At 33.6% G+C, this 25,641-nt stretch overlaps 1 protein-coding gene and 1 long non-coding RNA gene across 2 annotated transcripts in view; both read right to left on the reverse strand.

Annotated features, from left to right (window-relative positions):
- Positions 1-247: 247 nt before the first annotated feature.
- Positions 248-12,124, reverse strand: LOC129222350 (uncharacterized). Its single transcript, XR_008580584.1, has 4 exons — positions 11,998-12,124; positions 11,671-11,914; positions 8,801-8,872; positions 248-805 (listed from the first exon to the last, which is right to left on the reverse strand). It is a non-coding gene; the product is annotated as an uncharacterized LOC129222350 (long non-coding RNA).
- A 1,050-nt stretch (positions 12,125-13,174) lies between these two features.
- Positions 13,175-25,641, reverse strand: part of LOC129223044 (transmembrane channel-like protein) — an 86,805-nt gene continuing 74,338 nt past the window's right edge. The window contains 5 exon segments of the mRNA XM_054857608.1: positions 13,175-13,449; positions 14,747-14,892; positions 22,684-22,771; positions 24,860-25,009; positions 25,217-25,256. Of these exon segments, the coding sequence (XP_054713583.1) occupies positions 13,175-13,449; positions 14,747-14,892; positions 22,684-22,771; positions 24,860-25,009; positions 25,217-25,256 (699 nt within the window).

Below are 25,641 nucleotides of genomic sequence, written 5' to 3' on the forward strand. Positions count from 1 at the left end.
AACCATGCATGTCTACGAAATATCTAGTTCTATTTTTAGACATTTTTCCATATTATTCACTGTGTTGTTATTACTGATGAAAAACATGGAACTTTTATAACGTTAAGCATAAGTTTCTAAAAGTAAAAACAAAAAATCAGAAACACAGTTACTAACACATGGATTTAGAAATGAAATATTTTCATTTATTGAAAAATACAGTTCATGTATAGAGATATAAAGTACAAGAAAAAAGAAATGATTCATTATATGGTGTATGGTAAAAATACATCTAATAAATTGCAGCTTTTGTGCAAAACTTGAAGAGAGCGAGCAGAAAAGCTAAGCTGATAGTTGTTTTAGCCGAGAACTTTAGAATTCTCGTAAATAGTGCTTTGATTTCTTCTAGGTTCATTAAATTTCATCTTACAAGGAAAGAAAAAACAAACACGTGGCTATCCGAAAAATGTTTGTGGGATAAACTACGTTTCATGTGATGGGATGAATTTTGTCCTTTATTATTTATCCGTAAAACTTCAGCTGCATTAGATGAACATATTCTTGAATTTAATATTCAAAACATGCTTTAAATATTAAGATTTAACGACTTTTGTTCTTTGTTATGAACAGGAAAGTTGAAGATATAATTAGTATAAGAATAATGATTCACATATATCCATAAATTTTAAACTACATAATCTTCAACATATTTAAATGCTTTCTTTATCCTTCTCTCTTAAATTGCAACAGTTATGGAACTCTTATTTACTTGTAATGTGTAGCAGCTGAGTACTTTCTGGACTGAATCTTGATAAGTTAAAAAAACCTAAAAAATAGAAATAAAGAACGTAACTATTAGCACGCTAGTAAAATGTAATACATAAATAAATATAAACACTGAAGTGACAAAAGTTATGGAGCACCTCCTAATGTCGGGATAGAACCCTTATTGCTCAGAAAACCTCCACAAATCCACGTCGCAAGTACTCAACAAATGTTCGAAGTTCTCTGCAGAAATAGTGAGCCACATGACTATAATCGTCAAAAATTGTGATGGTGTCGCAGTTGCGGGATTTTTTGCTTTCGATTATATCCCGTTAATCATTGATGGAATTCATGTAGAAGGGTGATTTAGGGCATCATATCCTTTGTTCTAACTTTTCAGGATGCTTTTCTAGCCAATCGGGACTATATATGGTCCGGGGACAGTGTTCATTGCCTTTCCCTGGAAATTCCATCTTTCTTTGGGTAGTTGAAGTCCTATAAATAGATGCTAGTGGTCTTAAATTATCTAAGAAAAGCATTTTCAATCAGTTATAAATTCTGTATGACCCGAGGACCATGTCCACGCCATGTAAAAGCAGGCCACACCTTCTTGGCGTCAACACCAGGTTGTACAGTATCTTGTTGACAACATTTGTTCATGGCTTCGTAGGCTGTGCGACACACTCAAAAACTACCATCAACTCTTTTCAACTGTAATCGTGACTCTACTGGCTAAACTACGGTTTTTCAGTCTTCTAGTCTACATATGATATCTTTACGAGCCCAGGAGAAACGTTAGGGGAGATGTCGTGCTTGTCTTTGAAAGCACTCGAATCCAACTTCTGCTGCCACAGCCCGTTAAAGCCAAATATTGCTACCGTGTTCTCACGGACATCCGCGTTATATGTTTCATTGATTCCGGTGGTTATTTTATGCAGTGGAGCTTATCTGTCAACCCTGACAATTCTACGCACAAGTCTTTAATCTTGATCATTAAGTGCAGGTGGTCAGCCAGTGCCTGAGATCAGAAGCTTTTGGCACTATTTTAACGATCAAAAGCTCAAACTGTTGAATTCCTTAACGAGTTCCAAAACGGAATATCCTACGCTTCTAAATCCTACTACTAATCTTGGTTCGTATTCTGTTAATTCCTATCGAGCAGTTATAATCACATTAGAAAACTTTTCACATGAAATATTTCAGTACAAATGAAACCCTGCAATAAATTACCCACATAAACAGTTTAACGTGACGCTATTAAAAACTGTGTATTTTCATATTGCTATCGCATGACTTTCATCACCTCAGTGTCTATGTTACTGTGAAAGTCCAAAATATGTTTACTGTGAACATTAGCCGGTGAATATTAATATCCACATTCCAAAGACATAGGCGAAAGACCGAATATTAACGGTGAATTACCGATGAAAGTCGATACTTTCCAATTTTGATTGTTCACGGCAACATATAGATATACCCACACTAGTTGTTGGCATCAAGGGGAGCAGCTTAATAACTTTAATAACCTTTTGAACCAATGTCAGTAGTTCGTTGACTTTTACTATATACTTTATGTCAATGTCTGCTTACAGAAACATCTCTTGCTATTCCTACAAAAGAATAATGGTTACGATTAAATGCACGCAAAGCATAATGTTCGCTTCCGGCTTGATTTAGCCACTTCACATTACTCAAAACTGGCAAGAGATTGGTTTTCGAATAGAGTTAAATTGTTTGATATGAAATCTAACCCTCTTTTTATTCTTGATCTACGTATTAATGAACATTACTGAGCTCTTTTTAAACAGATGCATCTTAAAAATAAGAAAATGTGCTTAAAATTTCGCAACTTTGAAAGAATTATGGTTGTAAGAAAGCAAAAAAAGTAGAAAAACTAATTGGGCAAAAATTTATGCCCTGTGTTAAACAAACTGATAATTTTCCTCGAAAATCATTAATGAAATCGTGAGGCTTTACCGCTTATAAAATAGGTATGTAATCTTAAATATTCACACATAAGTTGCCTTATTTTCAACGAATATTTTGTGTTCAAAGTTACCCGAAGCAGTGGTTGGAAGTAGCGCGCTACAAGTAGCGACGCTACTGTAGTAGCTACATTTTTTAGTAGTTTGTAGTGTAGCGCACTACTTTTTAAAAAAAATAGTGTAGCGAGTAGTTCGATACAAAAAAAAGTAGTTTGTAGCGATTTATGGAAACTACTTTTAAATAAACGTTTAAAAAAAAAAGCAAGGTTCAAGAGAATTTTACACAAGTACAATGGATGCAAAGAGAAATAAGACTCATAAGAAACGAGCTCACCTCAAGCATATCATTTTGACGCCATACGTTCTATCTGTTGGCACCATTAGTTTGTTTGCCGTCGTAATTTTCATATTTCGCCCATATTTTTTTCGAATAGAGTTTGACTGAAAAAGAAGAGTAATGAATTTACGAAAACCCCCAATTTAGTGACTCTTTTGTTTTTTCTGGCTGCCGAGAATGTCCCGTGGATGAACGTTTTAGATTTCAAAGAGATTGTTGTTCCAATACTGTAAAAGCATTTATTTTAACGACTAGGGGGCTTTTTCCTCTGCTCGTTGACGCTTACCCCCCCCCCCCCCAAGATTGCAACCTTATTTGATTCGCAAAGATTTAAATCGTCAATTAAGTAGAAACAAATTAAGAACGCATTATATGAGCTCCCTTTAGAACAAAAAGCACTTCTTCCCCGGGTTTCAAAATAACTTATACAAACTTGCAGAGCTGTAAATGCTAAGGGGCTCCTGAGCATTGCAAAACTGCAGTTTTGTACGTTTGAATAGTCGCTTTCAAATTCGTGGTCTCTAGGAATATATTTTGCTTTTTAGCTCGGAGCTTGAATTGAGTTGAGCCTAAGATTTTCCTTTAAAAATCGAAACCCTTAAAATTTGTGAATAAGAAAACAGAGACAAACGAATCTAAAAGACGTAACTATGGCAATGCCAAATAAACAATAATTTGAATCGAGTTGAGATTTTTCGAACTTGATTAAAACGGCTTGTAACTTTTTTTTTCCTTTGGAGATAGAAGCTTAGTTTTCCGACCATAGGTCGAGTTAGCTCTGTAGTAAAAAAAAGCCGCGCTTTCAAGTGGCGAGAAAAAGGAAACTCTGGGACAATTCCTTCAATTTTTGCTGATAGATTTAATGAAGAAATAGTGCCTAAATTTAAGCTAAGGCTAAAAAAAATCTAGCTAAAAATTCAAATAACTCCCGCCGTAATTAAGTTAGAGCATTGAAACAAATTGCGTACAAAGCGGAAAATTCCACCCTTTCCAACGATATTATTAATGTTGTATTAATAATGTTATAATGCATTATTTCCAACAATATATATTAATGCGTGCAAGTAATTCCCCCCACCCTTTAATAGGCAATTTGCGACGCGAAATTTGAGCTAAAAAAGTGAATGACAAAAAAACTAATTCAAAATTCAAAAAACAAAACCTCAGGCGCAAACCGCTGGGCCTCGAAGTAATTTTGTATAAAATTTCAAGGCTGTAGGTGTTGTGGGGTCTCCTAAACGCAGACCCACCACAAACTTCCTTTCACAATTTCTTTGACCTTACTTTTTTTAATATAAAAAGAAAATGAAGATATCGATGATTTCGCGAACTAAAAATTTTGTTAATTTTGTATGAACAGACCAAAATTTGAAAAACAAAAATATCTCTTGAGGCTAAAATTTTCGTAATTACAACGGGTACGCGAAAATCAGTCTCTTGAAAATAAGTGCATTTACAGTATTTACCAAACATGGAAGCTACTTCAAATGTTGTTGGAAACTACGATATTGCACTGCTCTGACCGGCTTAAAATAAATACAAGCATTAACAGTGTTACATAAATAACAGACATTTTTGAAAAGAACTAATAGATAATTCTTAGCAATATTCCATGTTCAGATGAGCTAACTTATAAATCTAAACCTATTTCCGTTCAATCGCTCTTACGTTGTATGTGTGTATTAGGGTGTCCAAAATAATCGAAAGTTGATTTCTCAAGTCCCTGTTGCATTTTTTCCTTTTACGTCAAAACAATTGTAAAAAAAAGTTTCATATAATTTGAACAACGGCAACCATCTGGAAGTGCGAACCAGCACTTGCATTGCTAGGCCAAAAAAAAAAAAAATTTAGAATCTCGAAATTTCTGTTGATAAAAATCGCGCCCCTATATCCCACATGCATTACAGAAAATATAAACAATAGAGTCGATAACAAGCGTTAAATAGGAATTTTTGCTGTTTTGCAATATTTAAGTCTCCCACACGGAACTCAAAATGTAGATTTTTTAAATCTTAAGTTATTGTTTTTTCATTTTAAATATATCATTTTTTTATTATTCACTTGCAAAGGCACAATGCTTCATTATTTATTTAAATTGATATGTAATTTAAAAAAAACCAGTTTTTTGAACAAAATTATAAAATTTAGGCGAAGTGCCTTTATTTTACTTGACCACAAATATCTAAATGTTTTTTAATCTGAATAAATGTTTTTGTGGTATATGTGGGGTATACGGGGGCAACGTTTTACCAACAGAAATTTCGAGTTTCTAAATTTTTTTTTTTTTTTTTTTTAAATTTGGTTTAGCATACAAGTGCTGGTTTACACTTTCAGATCAATTCGGTACTGGATGCCGTTGTTCAAATTATGAAATGTTTTTGCACAATTGTTTTGACATAAAAGGAAAAATATAAGAGGGTATGCGGCTTGAAAAATCGACTTACGTTTTTTGTGGGGCACCCTAATGTGTATGTATGCTGTTTATTTACTTATTTTTTGAAAAGTAGCGAAGTAGCGACTACATTTCAAAAGTAGTTTGTAGTTGCTACATTTTGAACAAAGTAGTTGTAGTTGTAGTTAACTACATTTGTAACAAAGTAGTTGTAGTTGTAGTTCGCTACGAAAAAAATGTAGTTTTTCCAACCACTGACCCGAAGTGACTGCACCATTATGAAACTAAATTAGCGCAACACAAATGTTAGACAAAAGCCCCAATTGAACCACTCAACCAGCACAGATATTAGTATCATATTGCTTCAACTTTTATTTAAGCACTGTACTACTATTTGTATTCTGTCCAAATTAACTTGTGCTTACATTATTTCAACTAAATCTTTTACTGAGTTAATTTCAGTGGATACATTTTTTTAAATTTTAATGTAATTAATCAAACAGTTACCACTTATGGTTTCAATATTTGAATGAATCTACTATCTAAGTTATGTAATGTTTTTTTGTTTACTTCTATACTTTATACAACCCAAATTCAAAATAATAGAATATCAGAACTGTTCGAACAAAACTTGTCCCTGAGTCGGGAAAAATGAACGCATGCAAATTAAAAAGACTAAAACTCGTTAATCATGAATGGGTAAATCAATTTAAACAACTTTTCAGATATTATTTTAACAATTTATGGATCATTAACTCATTGGAAAAATAGATAGATTTTTTATATAGGTCAAAAAATTAGAATAATCTATTCATTCAGTAGCGAAAATAATTGCATACCTGTTACCCTATAGTTTGTCACAAGTATGGAGCTTGGCGCCCAGATAATTTTACGCTCTTTTAAAAGCTTTTTACTGCTCAAAATTTGTAGTCAAGGTAATAAATAGGAAAAAAATAAAGTTACATATTGTATCATTTCTTAAAGTTAGAAAAAAAAACTATCCAACTTAATTCAAATGAACGTTTTACAATCAATGGTATGCAAGATTTTAAAGGAATATAGAAGAAATGACCAACTAAAAAGGAACCGAAGTAAACGAGGTAGAAAAATTGTAACACCTGGCAGACATGAACCAAAATTAAAGTAAATTGTCCAAAATAATCGTTGAAAAATGCTTCTTAAGTTCATAAGTGTTGGACAGAGTGCATAGTTATCTTATCCACGCCAACTACACTTGGACGGTTGCATAAACTGCAGTTTTAATTGCGGATCTATGAAGTAAGATCAAAGATAAACATGAAGCAGAAACGGTACGACTCTCCTGGAGCAAAGAGAAGCTCAAACAGGGGCAACAAGGTTGGAAAAGTATTATATTCAGTGATGAATTTTTTTTTTTTTTTTTTGAAATATGTGAAATCCTTGAACAAAAAAAAGGTGTTCGGGTTTTGACGTTTCTAAAGTAAAGTGTATGAGAAATCTTGTGTAAGACGTTCTTTCCGATTTGACACATTCTTTTTGGTTTGCGGGTGCATGAGTGCTGCTGGAATTGGAAAATTATATGTATCTTAAAATAAAACAATGCGTGATTTCCGTTTTTTATCAATAACACTGCATGATACTTCATCTGAGGCACAGCAGTTACACATTTAGTGACAAATTTTATCTTTCAGCAAGATTCTATTCCGTGTCACATCTCTAAATCAACTCATAGATTTTAAACAGAAAGAGGAATTTCGTTATTAAACTGGTCAAGCAACTCTACCATACCAATCTCAATACGATCAAGAATTTGTGGTATCGTCAAATCTAAAGAAAGCTGTTCAAGACCTGGTGCCCTCCAACAAAATTGAGCTCGTTGCCTCATTCAAGAGGGTGTGGAAACAGTGTCAAAAACGTTTAATGTAAACAGGTGGTAGAATCCATGTGAGAAAGGATTAAAGCATTGAATCCAGCAAAAAATGACGCATTCTAGTATTGCTATTGTTTCTTTTGAAAGTGTTTTTCCCCCTTTAATTTGAATATTCTAATTTTTTGACTCAATGTAAATCTTCATCACTAAAAACTTATGGATTATTCTGTCTAAGATTATTTTTAATTGAGTATATTTGAAATGAAATGCACACTTTAAGGTCCAAGAAAGGTGGCACGTTTATTTTAACACCTAATTTGCACTTATATTTGTTAAGAATAAACTTTTTCCCAAAAAGTGGGAAGTATTCTTTTATTTTGAATTTGGGTTGTAGTACTTTGAATAACAAGTTTCCCTTAATGTTACATATCTTTGCACATATATCCAATTCCATGCAATACTCAGTAACTAGGAATCAACATTTAATAGGATTCTTTTATTTGAACTTCTGAAAAGGTTTACTCATAAGGGCACTAACATGGAGACGAAAACATTCCTGCACATTTTTACCAAATTATTTTCAAGGCGACACCTTGAAAAAATTCATCTACTACTCAGCCCTATATTAAATACCAATATAAATAATTATAAAATCACCCAATAAACTTAACTTTAGGAGGTAAACTGTTGAATAAGTTGATGTTCACAAAGTCATTATATGAAAAATATTTATTTTCTCGAGTTGTTTGTTAACTAAGGTCCTGTTTTTATGTGACCGTTTGACACATCAAGCTTATCACATCAACTGTTTATCAATAAATTAGTTCATTATGCATTTAAAACCAAAAGTAATGTTTTTTATCTTTCATGGTAATATTCTTTTTAATTTAAAATTAAGAAAAAACCTGTATTGTTTACCTGTTGTTAAAATGAAGAAATAGTGCTACGTTCCGCATTTTACTTTACGCAATTTGGTACTTACAATTTTTTCAACTTCGCTTGAAATTTATTTCTATTGCCTTGAGTGTTGTTTTACTGGCATTGATAAGTGTGGGCAATTTTCCGAGAAGTAGAATTTCTCATGTTTTTCTCTCTCCTTTTTTAAATTTATTATTTTATTTTAGCTAACATTTTATCTAATTCATTCTAATCATTCGTTTACTTCATATTATTTATAACTGTATACTTTTTTCAATTTCCTACGGAATTTTCTTCTTCAATTTTATAGCAATTTCTAGCAAATAATATAAAAAAAGCTATAAATGGTTAAACGAGTTCGTTTATTATTAGCATATTTTGATTTCATTTCATTTTCATATGTTGTTCATCTCATGATCGATTTAGGTTTTCAAAAATTAAGAATGTTTTTACTTCATGTAGTTTTGTCTGTCCCTCTCATTTCTATCTTTCCTAGAGCTTTAGAACGTATATTCCTGCACAAAATAAATAAATAATGAAGTACTGATTATGTAAGAATATTGTGTTATACTCACAGAAATAGGTTCCTCCTAGTGAGGTTGGTCCCTTACAAGGAATCAGTATCTAGTCTTTGTATCTTTGCTCTTCTAAAAGGAAGGAATTGAAATTCTCAATATATTTTTATTAAGCATGTAAAAATACAGGTATTATCCTATTTTATGCTCTAATTTACAAATATTTCATTTAATGAGATAGAAAATTTCAAATTTAAGATGTTTAATAATTGTATCAATGTTGATCTGTATTCCAGAGTTATGAACATCAATAAAGCAGTTCACTATCGAAAAATATATTTTCTCTGTCATTTTTCGCGCTCAGTTTTTGTGATGTCATCTTGTGAAAAAGATGGCTAAATGTATTTCTTTTCGAAAAAGTTTTCATCAAAATAATTTTTATCAAAAATAATTTCAAAGAAATGGTAAAAGACCGTGAGAATTCTAGTTGGTGCATCTAAAAATTGAGTAAAAGTTTTTTTTTTTTCGATGAGGCATGGAAAACGTTAAAAATTGGGTAAACTTAAAAGTAATGATATAGAACACTATAATGTTTAAAGTAGAAAACGTTTTACCTTCATTCAAAAATATAAGATCGCTGTTTCAGAGCAAATATCTCAAGACTGCCTTTTATTAGTGAACAATACACCAGTAGTATTATGGTGCCCACAAAAGATTGTTTACTATTGTGGACACTGATTCTGACACGTTTTGAACAAATTTCGATAATAAAATGAAGTAAATAGTTCAACCTTGGGGAAAAAATTAAATTTGAAAGCATTTTAAAGAATAGAACTGACTTACGTTCATGTAACTGTTGCCCGTTTCTAACCATTATGTCATACGAGATGGTACAGAAGGCGCTTATGATATTTTCAAAGTACAGTAAAACCTGTAAAGTTGACCACCTTTTTAAGTTGACCACCTGTCTATGTTGACCGCTTTTGTCAGGAACGGAATTAGTCCTATCTTGTAAAATGAAGGAGAACCTCTGTAACTTGACCACCTTTCCATCATGACCAAATGTCTATCTTGACCACTAATGTACCCCAAATTTGGTTTGGAGTATTGTAAAAAAAACCCTTTGTAAGTTGACCACTTGGTTTATTTTTTAAAACTAAATTTAGCAAATTATTTTATTATTTTTTTATAGCTTTCTAGGAATATCTTTGGTGCCAGACCAGCATTTTACCAACTAAATAAAACAGCAACATAACTAAACCTCCTTATAAGTTTAACCACATTGGAAAACTACTAAGAACCCTTGTATTCTCCAAAATTTTTTCTTTTGTTCTTCGATTTGAGATTACCTTTTGTACTCTCTGTTCGATGAAAACATGTGTCAGTAGAAAAGTACAAAGTATTTATTTCCAGTTGCAATATTTTGTGGCAACACTGGAATTGTGCTAGAGTAAAAGTTACTTGCATTGCAGTATTTCTGGTGCAAGGGATAAAGAAATGGTACATTTTCATTTTCAACTGCCATATTGAACTAGGAGAGTTCATCACCTTGTTGCTCTAAAATTAGCTGACACATATGGAATTTCCAAAACTAGTGTCTTAATAAGTGCGCCAAACTTCAATGAGGAGTTATTTTGTTGAAAAGTAGATCATCATTGTTATAAATGTATGAAATGTATATGAGAAAAAAAAAGCGAAAAATTTGTTGTTTTTGATTAGCTATGAAATTTTAGGAACTATTAATATCAAATAACTTTTTATAAACAATGATTTTTTTTTGATCAATTTACTGAAATTTTAAATTTACATGACACATTATACGTCATTCTGAGAAAATAACCTCTAAAAATATTTGAATAACATTTTAAATTATTGTTTCAAAGTAATGTTAAACAATGAAAGTGAGTTGAAGGGAAAGAGTAAGTGTCAATTAGTCAAAAAATGAATACATGGTGCAAGAAATGACAAAAAAAAAAAATCATTACCCCCTTTATAAGTTGACCACCTGTCTAAGTTGACCACCAAAGTACTGCACCGCAAGTGGTCAACTTACACAGGTTTCACTGTATAATGATTTAAAAGAGGCACAAATTAGAGCTCCTTGAAAAGGACAGGCTGACTTATCCGACATTTTGGTTCCAAGACACAATTGGATCCAATCTCGTTTCTAGTATTTATAAATACGTTCTATTATTCACTGGTGGCTAAGTCGTAAAATAATTGATGGTAAATTGAGTAAAATGTCCCTTAAGGTAAATTTATAAAGATAACTTCGTTCACAAATTCAGCAAAAATGTATCGGGAAATGTTTTCTAGAATAAACCTCATTTTCACACCTTATTGAGCAATCACGAATTGCTAATTGTTCTTACTTGACCGTTTTTCACGTCTTTTGATTTTATTTTCTCCCCGCCTTCCTCTAAAGCACCACCGTCGACCTTCCCCTCCCGATGCTGCTCCTCCAGCGAGCTGCTGGGTAATAGTATTCATGTCCCACACACATCGGCAAGCACACACGCACGCCTACATACACACACACACGTCTACACACACACACACACACATACGCGACGGGATTGTGAAAAGTATAATTTGAATTCAAGATGTAGAAATTCAATTCTTTTTTAAAATTTGTATTTATTAAACGTATTCATCTATAGAATAAAATAATCAAACATCAATCGGGCAACACACCTAAAGTTTGGACACCAGTTTTCTGCAACGAGGCTTTTGTACAAATACTTTTTTTCGCGCGAAAAATTTGGAACCAAAATGTCGGATAAGTCAGCTCCCCTTATATAGGAGCCTTAGTACAAATAAGATTGTAATACTAAAATTTTTAGAAAAAAAATGAGTTTGTTCTTGAAAGCTTCATGTGCATGAGAAGAAACTTTTTATGAACCAATAAAAATAAATAAACAAAGGCCTACTTTTCTGGCTCAGGTGAAGGAGGCCTAAGTGAATTGGAGTCTGTACTGCCAAGGCTATCGCTACCCTTCACAGCCTTTGATCTTTGTAGAGAAGATTGTCTGCTGGAACGGCCAGATGGAAAATCATGTTTACTCAGTTGAACAGTTTTTTCCAAGGGCAAGGTGGCTTTTTTGCAGTAATCATCATTATCGGGTTCTGTTGATGATGTATCTTCCATGTAGCGAAGTCGAAGAGGTGCGCAGCCTGAAAAAATTAACCAGTTCATTGCATAGAAACCCTATAGCCAGATAAATGGCAAATATTTTTAGGCACAAGCATTACGTTACCTGTCAATGATTTGTATTCTGCTCTATCTCTAGTTTCCTGTATTCTTTCTGCTGTCAAGTGAACTTCTTCCTGCAATCCGTTTTTCTCTTCTTCTTCTCCAGTAGGCCCCAATTCAACTTCATCACTAGGTAAAGCTGAAAAATACAATCCTTAACTTATTCTTAAACATATGGGAGCATGCAATTAGTTTATTAATTAAAAAAAACTGACACTTATTTAGGATCCGTGTTTTTACAATTCAATCTAGTGTCAACAGCAGTGGTGTTCAACCTAGGGCCTACGGACCACATCCGGTCCACAAAGCTGATCCGTGTGGCCCATTGTTTTGTTTAATGTTGCAAAACGAAAAGCACGATTAATGGCAATGTTACAAATTTGAGCTAAATATCCAGAAACTGGTTTCTGAAAAACGTGTTCAATTTAGTAAAAGAACCGTAGTAATGATAACTATACAATGATTGGTTTGTAATTTTCCTTACTTTCGCACCTTGCTTACAGAATTTTCAAATATTTTGAAACTTTATGTGTGCTCTGGCCCGCTAGGATCATTTTAATTTTAGGTGCGGCCCACGGGTAGAAAAGGGCTGGGCACTAGTGGTATAAAGCCCGAAAGGGGTCTACATCATTTACGAGTGAAACTGCCCCAGTTCATGTTTGCATCTTGAAATTGTGTATGACGGAGCGAAGGATTTGCATGATATCTCTTCTATTACTTCAGAACATTTAAATCCTTTAGATAATTTATTTTGAGGCAACTACTTACCAGTTACTAAAACAGCGAACTATGATATTAAGCATAAAAATATAAAAAACTACACAAAGCGCAGTTACTTTGCTAAAATTGAACAAAAATTTATATTTATGCAGTGCTTAAATGGAAAAGGCATTTTGAACCACGAAGAGCTTACATTTTATTCCGAATTAATTATTTCTAGTTTTAATTTGTTTTCTTCAGCGAGATAAGAACTAAAAATCATGTTTGGTCTTTAAGAACAGTGCCGATTAAGTTTGCCACTTTTAAAGTCACAATTAAAGTGAATTAAATAAAGAATTAGTGTGTCATCAGCTATAGTCATCACATATTTGAATTATTATATAATATTTGAAATCATTGGTCAGTTAATATGTTTTCGGTTGACTGCATTTTTACTTCCATTCTTAATAAAAACATTTGATTCAGTTTTTCAAATAATATTTACCATCGTGCCTTCCCGCTTGTTCCTCATTGACGATTTGTTGCTGTTGTTCTTCCGGGCCATTACCCTGAGAGGGCTCAAAATGAGTGTGGTCCCGTATTTCGATGGTCAAATCCTCGTCCTCCTCCACGTAATCGTCCTCCTCCTGTTCACTCACAGAAGGAATGAGGCCCGGCCTCCGACGAGACAGGGTACTGGATGGCGGGGTTGGCGCGTCCTCCGACGAATTCAGGCTTGATAGTTGCCCAGGGGAATCTGAGTAACAAGCAAAACATTTCCTATCTTACCCAACATTGAAAATTCTTGTACATTTATCACTCGAAAATTATGCTTAGTTTGGACAATAGGATTTCAAATACGTATGCTGGACTGATTTTGAAAATTCACAATCTACTTAAAATAACATATTAAGGCTAAGAATTGCAATGGAAATTTTACATGCAGTTATCATAAATGTTCTCTATAAATCCAAAATGCATGAGTGGAATTTTCGAAGCAAAAACTGCCCCATGAACAGATCTATCATTTAGAGGATCGGGAAAGGGAATTTTAGATTTTTTTTTTACAATTATGCACTTATGTATGTATTTTGCTGTTTTTAGCTTATAAAATGTATTGAGATATGCCTATTGAGATGTACCCTATGCCCCCTCCCTGCGTAACATTTTGAAATATCAGATCTGGCTGCAACATTTTTTTAATCAGCGATAAAACAATAATTTGGTTCAAGAAATGCAATTTGCATTTATTTTCTGCAGATCATCTCACATAACTATTCTAATGAACTAACGCAACAATGAAAAATATCATGTGACTGCTCTGCTGGCCCCAAAAGAGCATTAGGCGTATACGAAAATCTGTTGGAACTCTAAGTTCGGCTTTTTTGTGTGACCTGTATTTGAATCTCAAACTCCTAGTAGCAGGCACAAGTTCAATTCGCCAAAAACTGATTAATGTTGACTCATTAAGTATACGGAATAAACTCAACAAAGTTAAATAAAATTAAATCTCAAAAAAGGGAGGGGTTTATAATTTTGGTTTATCCCGAGTTTCGTTGACATTTCAAATTTCCTCCCCCTTTAATATATATCAAAAATTATGATTGAGACTGAAAAACGGGTGGAGCGGGAGTTCGTGTTGAAGAAGCTAGGGGGACATCATAAAAATTTGTTGTAGTTAATATCAAAAGTATTGAATTATGAACCTACTTTCAGTGAACACTTTACTTTCGCGCAATTCTCCCCGAGTTTTTCTAGAAAAATAATGAGAAATCAAACGAAATTTGCGCGAAAGGAAAATTTCTATTCATTAAATGCAGTTTGCTTGAAACAATAAATTCCAAGTAAATACCATGGCTTAATAATGAAACTTAATAATGATGCCTATGCAAAAAAGAAGAAAAAGAAAAATACGATTTTAAGTTTTTCTCTCAAGAACTTTTCGACTTTACAAGGAAATGGGAACAAATGGCATTTCAGTATTATTTATTATTTTTTATTAATTATTTTTTGTTATTTACAGACAAAGGACCTTAAAGATGCAAACACCTTACCTCGCCCTTCCGAAGCTTGGCTGATAGTGATGAGCGGTAGGTCTCCATTCCCCGTGATACCACCTCTTCGCATCCACCTTCTATCCTCTCCGTCCGAAGAAGAGCGATGCGATTCCGTGGAAAACGGAGATGGACGTCTACTGAACCTATGAGACATGACATTGAAAATGAGTTCGGTTCTTAGAGCAATGGAGATATACATGAAATACACCGCCAGCTCAGTCAATTCTAGCCGAGGACTGCAGTTTCGTGCTTATTAGCACTCATCAGCTCGGTGTAGGAGTGACTGAGCTGGAGGTGGGAAACCTCTTAAGGAGCCAAACAAACTGGTAGCTAATACAAGAATTAGCACTGACCAGACGAGTGACCGAAACAATGGTTCAGTTCAACTCGAGGATTGAAGGCAAAGCAGGTATATTCAGTAAGTTACCGCCCTATAGCCAGGGCTAAGGCAGAAATACATGAAAATCACTCCTATGCCGGGCTGGTGAGTGGTAATAAGCACGAAACTGCCGTCGTCGGCTGGAATTGACTGATCTGGCGGTGTATTTCATGTAATTCTGCCTTAGCCCTGGATATAGGGCGGTAACTTACTGAATGGAGATATAACTTGTAGTCGGTACTTCTGCCGCCCTATGCGATATTCACAAGTTCCGCCCCTCCCCCTTATTGAATAATTATAATTATTATATAAAATAGTAATATATCAATAAAATAAAAATAATAGTAAAGTGCTTAAAATTAAAATGACTTTTTAGTTAAATTCCAAACTGAGTTTTGCATATCTAAGCACTGGCACTTTGAACTCAAGTATTGCATCTTATGGCACTGAAACAGATATTAATATTTTCGAAAGACTATTAAACCACGCAATCGGACACCTCCAAAACTAAATCGAATTTCTAGTTAAATTCCGAACTTCGTTTTTCATATCTAAGCACTGGTACACACACTCTAATGCAGTAAATCTTATGCTGCTGAAACTGAGATTCATATTTTAAAAAAATGTCTCAATTTCGAAATTTGCCGCCCCTAAAATGTGTCGCCCTAGGCGGCCGTCTAGGTCTCCTACCCCAGGAGCCGGGCCTGCTTGTAGTTAATATTAAACAGATACTAATTGTTTCCATTTCATCGGGTGATTGTCTTTTTTTTTTTTCGGCTATGCTTTTCAAAATTCTAGAAGTTTTGAGTCCACATTTTAAACAACTTCATTTTTGGACAACCTTTTCTACTTTGTAGCAATTGTTTGAAATAAAATAGCTTAATAAGACCTAATAACCTATTAAAATAAACCAAATCGAACTAACCAATTAAATGCATATATTATTTCTCTGAAAATTTAATTCTTAAATCAACTTATGTCCTTCATGTTTATCAATTTTAACTTCTCGTAATTATACTTTTGATGAGTTTTGTTATGACGTCTATGTATGTATCCCGCATAGCTCTTATACGATTCAATGCAGAGGTTGAAATTTTGTAAGTACTCCATCTGAAGTATTTAGTTATACTCCTCTTTTGTGTTGCCGCTGTCAGTTTATAAATACATACTACTGTTATAGAGGCTTTTGTAAAATTATTCAACTTTCGCCATTACAATGAGAAATATTTGATTAATGGAGTATGTTGTCACGAATTCATAAGTACTACGATGGGACAGTCATTTTGAGAAGTTTTGATGTGTATTTGGTACGATTTTTAAGGGTTTCCAAAAGTGATAGTTATTGTTCCGGTTCATTCCCGTCATTTAGTAGGACTCGACCGATGCATCGGCCTGGCCGATGCATCGGCGCCGATGGTTCAACAATTTAGCCATCGGCATCGGCATCGGCGGCCGATGCTAACTTGCAGGAAACATCGGCCCATCGGCCTTAAAAACATCGAAAAGCCGATGGAATTGGCCGATGTTTTTGGGGAAAAAAAGGATCTTTGTTGTTTTACTTTTTAATACAAAGTAAAGTGAGTTATTGTTTTCACATAAAATTGTTTACTTAAATTTCAGTATGAATTTTTATTTCAATCACCCCTGAAAGAGTTTTTAATACTGCATTCAGGTACCAAACAAGTTAATTATTGCGTTGTTTCTTGCGGTTGGATGTATGTAAGTATCTCTCATAAGTCATAACTCAAAACTGGTAGACTGTAGAAGGCTAAATTTTCGCGTGTGGGGTGTGCGTATGTTCCAGTTGTGCAATTCCCTTTTTGTTTTCAATCGGGTGTTCTAAAAAGCCTATTTACTCATTTTTTTGTGGCTGTTAATTACTTATTTCAAGGTAAAAGTAATACAGCGTCTCAGACTGACGATCATTTGGTGATATATTGCCGAATTGGAGACTATGGAAACAAATATGAGATGGCGAAACCGGTTTTGTTTCATTTTGTTAGATTCTCGTTGAACCGAAGGTAATTTTTAATTTTTCAATATTTGTAATATGAATCACAGTAATGCAGTCTTTTTTGTATCGCTTCGGCGGAGCTACAAGTTTGGGGCCCGTCGAAATACATTTTGGAGCCCTATTTCTCAATCATAGAAAATGTAAAACATTTATCATAAGCATTTTCTAACTCGGGCCCCTACGGTTATGGGGCCTCTTGTGCAGTTGCAATATTTTAAATCCGCCACTGTGCGTTAAAAAAAACTCGGGTGCAAGTTTTAAAAGAGTTTTTCTGCTCAATGTTTATGATTACTTTGAACTCTTTTTTTACGACTATTTTTTGTATTTCCGAGAACACTTGCGTGCCCCTCCTCCCACTCCCTCAATTTCTGAAATTAAACTGTAGTTGTACTTTTGAGTTGTTTAAAAGTAACACCATTCATAAAATTGGAGTTTTTTTTTTTTTCAAGCTTTATTTTTTTGTTTAGGAAAAATTTAGAGAATTAATCTAACAAAATTGATTAAAGACGTTTTAAATAGTGACATAAATCGGAAATCAAAGGGACTTTTGAATTTTTTCTTAGTAAGTGCTGAAGTTGATTCAGAAACTCTTCCGAGGCGTTGGCGGTAGCGGTTCTGTACTAAAAAAATGAGGCCGAAGTTTAATGTTGTGAGTTACCCCAAAATCAAAGGGTGACCCTCCTAACCCACCCTCGTCGTGTCAAGCATTTCTTACATATTTAGAGATTATTTATTTTGGTCAAGAAATGTCATTTTGTGTATTTCTTATATTTGTTTCATCTATATTTCGTAATGCGCCATCTTTTTTGCATCATCAATAGCGATCGATTTTTTTTTCTGTTATTGAAAAAAGTTAGTAAGTTTAATAATAGTTACCGCATAAGTAACTATTTTTATGTATTTATATAAAATCAATGAATAAGTTATTTTCGTTTTCATCATATTTTTAATAATATGTTATAGAAAAGTTTAAAGGATTTTCTATTATATATTATTTTCTATAAGTTATTGTTAAATTGAAAAATTAAATTTGAACTTGTTCGTAGTGCTTCATAAAAGATTAAACAATCAAATTATTCAATATTACGTGTGCATCAGATCAAGTAGTATATGTATTCAGTTATTAACTTGGTGTAAATATTGAGTTTGTTTATTGTAGTTGCGTTTTAAGAACCTCGCTCTTTTCATGCTATTTCTTTTTTCAGAAAATTTATGTCACTCTTATAGTTTTTATGAAAAATGCAGACTTTTCTATTCATAAATTTTAAATAAGTATAAAAATATTCCTAATATGATTTAATATTGAAATTTATCTGTTACCTTTTTTGTTTAATTTGATGACTAAAAAATGTCTACGTGCAATTTTCCCACTTTAATTGCGTTATTTGTTAACGGTATCATAGTTTTATTCTTAATTTTAATGATAAAACATAATTTAATGTTTTTTAACTATGTTTAATGTATCTAAATCTATACATTATTACAATATTACTGAAATCTTAGTTATATGTTCAATTTAAAAAAATCAATTGGTTATTAAACAGTCTCTTTGTTTCTCTTCCTTTTTTTTCTTTCTTTCTTTATTTTATTTTATTCTTTTTTTTTTGGTTGTTCTTTGTCTTCCATCATACAGCAGTCAAAAAAGGAAAAACATAACTACACCCTATACAGATTGTACGTACTACGATCCAAAAATTCGGGGGACAAGCTGTATAAAACCTTACCCAAAATAGTTCACATAACCGAAGCACATCCACCTTCAAAAGGCCACCATGAGGGACTATGTCAGTGTTGCCAGATGGTCAAATCTAGATTTCCCCAATTCCCTTCCAACTTTTCCCCCAAAAAGCGATGTTTTCTATCAAAATTCCCCAAATTTAAAAATTATTTTTCCGCTAATATTTTCATAAAAAGAATCGACTTCCTCTGATATTTTTGTCTCTTGAAAAAATTCTCCCCCCCCCCAAATAGTCAGATTTTCTTACAAAATTCCCCAACTTTTTTTTCTTCCCATTTTTGCTTTTTTTTGTCTTTATCTTTTTTTATCTTTACTAATAATAAAGCTGAAAGTCTCTCTCTCCGGATCTCTCCCTCTCTCTCTGTCAGGATCTCTGTGACTCGCATAGCACCTAGACCGTTCGACTGATTTTCATGAAATTTGGCAAAGAATCAGTCAGAAACATTTTCCCGAGCAAAATTATCATAAGATGGAAGACTAAATTACCAAGTTATCATAATATGGAACCGTAACATGGGCAAGCCAATTGGCGAGAAATTCACCATGCATTATTTGTAAATATACAGGGGAACCAAAATACCTTTTAATTTTTCTACTATGGGCAAAGCCGTGCAGGTGCCACTAGTCATAAATACAAGCGCCTGACCGAAAGATAAGAAATAACCAAATATTTTTTTTTACTCTTAATTAATACTCTGCTTCTGTAAATTTTAACTATGATTTTTGTATATATTTATATCCAAGAATATTCTTCATCACACTTATTTTTGCCTGTTTCACGGATCAACTAGAAACCCACGCAGAACTATTAATGCGAATTCCGTACATAATATTCCACATAATACGAAATGCGAATTCCCTAAAGTTGAACAAAACTAAACCAACGCTGTATGATACAAACAATGTAACTACCAGATGTCAAAACGCAAATTTAATTACAAATTTTCCCGATGTTTTTTTCCCCCAAGTTTTCCCCAAGAAAAATTTTTCCCCACAAAGAATTCCCCTCAAAATCCATTTCCTCAAAATTTCCCCAGAGAGCACCAGATTTCCCCAAAATGGGAAAATTTCCCCCAATCTGGCAACACTGGACTATGTACTTCTTCCAGCGTTCATATAACTTTTGGAAACACTCTTGGAAATCATTTTTCGCTACCTTCTGTGATGAAGCTTTATCTTCTCCTGACGGAAGAAAGCGGCGTCCATGCAAATCTTTTTTGCTCGGAACAGGTAAAAGTCATACGGAGCTAAGTCCGACGAAATGTTATGTTACTTGTTTGTCATATTAGAGTATTGACAAACCAAACCGTGCATCCTCAACATGAAAGTCGCCTTCTTCCTCACGATGAAGTTAAAGCCTTACAGGAACTTGCTAAAATGGCTGCCAGTGCTTCTAAAAGCTATACGAACGTTGGCAGAAGTGCATAGTCGTTCAAGGTGACAATTTTGTAGATAGATGTGCTTCGGTAATGTGAACTATTCATGGTAAGGTTTTATACAGCTTGCCTCAAACTTTTAGATCATACTACGTACACTGTAAAAAAATTCCGAAACGTTACTGGTTATTTCCGTGGAACGTTTCGTGATTTCAGAGGTTTTCACCTATTTCCCCAAAAAATCAAGTATCTTCGCAAAAAAGTTTCCTGAATTCCTAAAACATGCACGAATGCAGACCTTGCACTGGTGTGAAAAATATTTTTTGCTATCAGTTTAAATATTGACGGAGCGTGTTTATCAAGTGTATCGGTTTTAGATTGTTTATCGCTCGCCCGGATTGACTAAGCTTCCAATGGGAGCAAATAAGTCACTGGATAGCTACAGCTTTGCGAGGCAGGAATTGCAGGCAAGGAATATGCTTGGTTCTTGCTTGCAATTTTCGCGTAGCTTGGCCGTGGTTGCTCTAATATTTCTGGAGCTTTCTTGGTAAATCAGGAAGGTTCTAATCAAATAAATTAAACATATTTAATTTTTCTAGATAGATCACGACTGGCTTTAATAGGGGAGATTTCTTAATATTTCAGAAAGGTTACTGACTTTTATCAGAAAACGTTCCTGGTTTTTGTAAGATATGTTACTGACTGAAATTGGGCACATCAACTGCCTATTATTTTCCAGGAACGTTTCTGAATCGTTTTTGCAGTGTACGTATGAGTTTCCAACTTACTATTTCATAACATTTTTGAGTGACGCAAGTTTACGCGGATGAAGACATCACAAGTGAGTTTGAGATAATTAACTAAGGAGGAGTTCAAAATGGAAATTTCGGTCATCTATATGTTCTTAGGTACATATGCATGTACAGATGTGCCGAAAAAACTTGTGAAGTTTAAACTGGGTGATCGTAAAATATAAATTTAGGTCGAAATCTTATAAATATATTTTGCGATTACAATTCCTTATTCGTCGAAAGAAAGTAAAGTGAAATGAATCAATGAGCCTTTAAACCTGACAATCTTATCAATTTATTTCTGTTCGATTTTTTTTTTTTGCCATCGGCCAACAACATCGGCCATCGGCCATCGGCAATCGGCCATTTGGAGGAAAACAATCGGCCATCTTTGAACAATCGGCCAACAATCGGCATCGGCCCATCGGCCAAAAAATGCCATCGGTCGAGCCCTATCATTTAGGGATTGAGAGGATTCAATGTCTCCACCTCTCCCCCCTTCCGCCATATTTCTAAAAAGATATATATCTACATATTTTGCTTTGCTTTTTTAATGTAAAATAAACACTTGGTACACGCCTTTTTTTGGAAATGGTTGAAATGACAGGAGTGCAGAAGTTTTCTAAATGGTTTTTTCAAAATTCATAGTCTATAACAATTAGTCTGGAACAAAATGCGCTTTTGTAACTTGTAGACTTTTTGATAATTTATAGAGATTTCAACTTGGCTGCGATAAATTTCTAATCATGGTGTATTAACGGAACACATGTTAATGAATTTATCGTATCTAGAACATAAACGCTGAAAACAGTTAGTGCCAGATTCCTTGTTTCTTTTTTGCTGCAGAAATCTTTGGTGCGGCGACAAACTGACTATTTGTTTTGATGAAAGTCCACTGTTTCAGCAGTTAATTCTAAGTGAATCATTTTTGAGTTTAAGAATTACTTAAAACTTATTAGGTTTCTTCTGTTTGATCTACGAGCTTTAAAACAAATGGTCATCGTGTGCAGCTTTTTAAGGGCTTTAATATACTTTAAGAATTGAAACATTATGGAAGCATTGCTTCGATGTTATTCGTAATTTTACTTAACATTGAAAAAATAAATAAATAATAATAAAAAATTTTAAAAGGAAAATTAATTTGAATTCTGAAATTTGGAATTCAAATTATGTGTTGCACAATCACGAGCTGCGACAGGACCCTACTCATTGGAGTTATTGTATCTGGAAACGGCTCCTGTCTCTCGTGGGTATAGTTGTGTGTGTGTATGTGTATGAGCGTGCATGTGTGTAGGACATGGACGCCACCGACTAGGAGAAGCGGATTCCGGGGACAGTGCTCAGGACCGGAAGAGTTGTGCCTGCAGAGGACGGTGGGGACGAAAAAGGAATCAAACATCAAGGACGGTCAAATGAAAACAATTAGCAATCGTGATTGCTCGAAAACGTATTGTAATTTTTGAATGGCAGTACGTGCGGTAGCTTTCTCGAGGAATGATTGAATTTTGTGCCGACTTTTCATTCCTATTTCCCCTACATCAAGTCGTGCGGCTGTGTATAAAGCGAGCAAACACACGTAGTTTCGCTCAAGCAAGTTGCTCCCTTTACTTATAGAAATAAATTTCATTAAACGTACTTATCTTTGTGACCATCTCTATGTGATTTCCTCTCCTCGTGGCCGTCATATTGATCCTCTGTCTGATCGCTACTTCCAGTATGTTTTCCTGCAGTAAAACAAAAGGAGACAGTCTTGCAAAATCATGCACATAATGTGTATTCGAAGTATACACTAATACGAAATTAATACACGTTAATGTATGTGCATAAAATTCTTTTAGGCGAAGTTATTGTAAGAATAGAACTTAAATACGAAATGAAAATTATTCAAATAGAATAACATAATAAATAAATGCATCGCATATGATTGATAATGCATTATTCTTTGTAATGTTTTTGTTTTTGTTTTGTAATAGAGCTGCATGTTTGTGTACATTCCCCAAGAGCATCTATTCTTTTATGTCGCACCTTTATCGAAGGATAACCATTATCACAGAGTTTTAACTCCCAGTTTTCCTCCAGATGGAGGCACCTGAGCTCTTTTCGATGAGATACTGCACTTGGACTTTAATTTTGACTCGCGTGTTCAAGACCAAACGAATACTCAAACGATGCTCATAATCTAATCACACGATATGAATGCTAAATATTTTTTACATCTTGAAAATCCATTTACTGGACCCGAATTTGAACCCGCGACTTCCCCGCAAAAATAAAAGAAACAAGGAAAAAAATTGTATTTGGAGTTTTCACATCTTGAATTCAAAATATGTTTTCCGCAATCACGAATTGCGATAGTACACTATTCGTTGGGTCTTGTGTGTGCGTGTGCAATGTAGGCATGTGTGTGAGTGTGTGTGTAGTGCATAGACGCCACCGCTCGAATACAGTTTAAATTTTAAATTTATAAAGTTGTATTAAGTGTATGTGTTCTGAAACTGTTGACTGAAACAGTGATTTGTAGTTGCTTTATACTTTTGTTGTAACCGAGAATACCCAGAAAAAATTGAATAAAATGTTTTGTTTCATTGAATTAGAACTTTTAAAGGTTCATGGAAATAGCATTTCCCCGAGGAAAGTGTTAACGCTAGTTGATAAATTGAAAAAAATTTAATACATCAATTAATGCTAAAATGAAATTTTTTTAAGCCCTTGTATCTGAATATAGATTGAGTTATGTCTATTGTATGAGAATACAGGTTTCATTGCGTTGTCTACCCAATGTAGAAAATTATCACATTGCCTATTTTTAGTTCTGAAGTAAACAATTGCTTAGAAATTGTATTACATGTATTATATTTTTTGTATTGTTTCATACACATTTTTGCTTGGGATGTTTTAATTTACAGTACGTATATTCTTTATTTGAAACTTATTACAATGTTTTCATCTATAATAAAAGAGATTTTTTAAATTTTTTTGAAGCAAAATTTTATTCAATGTCTTACGAACACTGTCTGTAGAGTAATAATGTGATTTCCAAGAGATTATAATCTTGAATCTGCAGATAGGTCTCTTAATAAATTCTGTAAAATAAATGTATACTATCCAAATTGAGCGACATTAAATCTGTGTTAAATATTTCGTAAATATTATAACATCTTGATACGTCGTTTTTTGCATAAAAGAAATGAAGATAATTATTCTAAGAAAATTTTAAAAAAAAATTCCAATAGTTTCATAAATACATTAAAACCCAAATTGCTATAGATAATATTTTAAATAGATTTCTAAACCAAACTCACAGGCTTTGTAACTATCAAGAAAATTAAAGGGACCAGTAACAGACGTTTACAGTACCTTACACCTAAGTACTGTGAATCCTGACTGATACATAAGGTGTAACTGAACATAAAAAAGTGGTGATGACCTGCATTAAAAAATTAGTAACTTTCCAATAAAGTACGGTGAAAACTTACACTTAAAGATGAGTAACTTTTCAAGAAAGTACGGTGAAACGTTACTCCTATTAAGGTGTAACATTACAAACATTTTTTTTCGTGTGTGTATAAGCTTACTGACAACTGCGGTGTAACCCACGGTGTACCTTCGACAAGCGTGTAAGTACATTACTCCAGAGCAGTGGAGACAGCTTGGCTGCCACCGAGTAAGGGTACACAAATTTTTTGAAAGTGTAGTGAATTATAATATCTTCCTACCATTCTTTACAGATTCAAATTCTTTTGATAAAGTATGTAATCGGAAACCATACTAATCAGTCATGAAAGTAAAATTAAATATGTGGCTTAAAGAACCTGATTTCTTTTTTGGTGTATCGTTGCTATCGTCCGACTCTTCGCCAAGAAGTTGGCTTGGTGTTCGAAATTTGTTCGGCAAAACTGGAAGGATCTTCTTGGCTGGAGACCATTTACTTAAATGTTCCGGCAATTCCACCGCCTCTAGTGCTGAAATTGAAACAAGTTCAAGTTGTCATTGAAGTAACGCGTAAAAGTTTGAATGAAACATTTCTAATAACAAAACCTTTGATTTCTTTTCAAATATATTTAGCTTAGTAAATAGAAACAGCAATTTCCATATAACTTATAACCATTTTAACAATAAAACAGTTTAATCGAGAAAATAGTGTTTAATTTTGTTAAAACTGTACTTACGCTTTGCTTCATCTTTAGGCTTTTCCCTCTCACTTTTTTCCTAAAACATATTTTTGTGTGAAAATTATTAACAGTACAAACAGACAAATGATAACCGACGAAGAAATAGCATTCTTTACGTACCATTTCCTGTCGGTACAAAAAAGAAAATCCAAAAAAAAAAAAAAAAACAGAAGAAGGAAAAGAAGAGACCAACCTTTTAATTGTTATGTATGTAAGGGGTAAATTAGTACCGGAAGGCAGTTTTGACACTGCTTTTTTTTTTTTTGAACAGTTTCTTCTTTTTATTATTATTTCTTTATTTAACTCGTCCAATAACTTTTATGGAATTGGCTAATAAATCATTATTTTACGAAAGAGATAATCAATTTTTTTCGACCTCTACAGTCGGCTCTCTCCATCCATTTTCTGTGTTTAGAACCTAA

The sequence above is a fragment of the Uloborus diversus genome, chromosome 5 (assembly GCF_026930045.1).
Source record: "Uloborus diversus isolate 005 chromosome 5, Udiv.v.3.1, whole genome shotgun sequence".
In the NCBI taxonomy this organism is placed as follows: Eukaryota; Metazoa; Arthropoda; class Arachnida; order Araneae; family Uloboridae; genus Uloborus; species Uloborus diversus.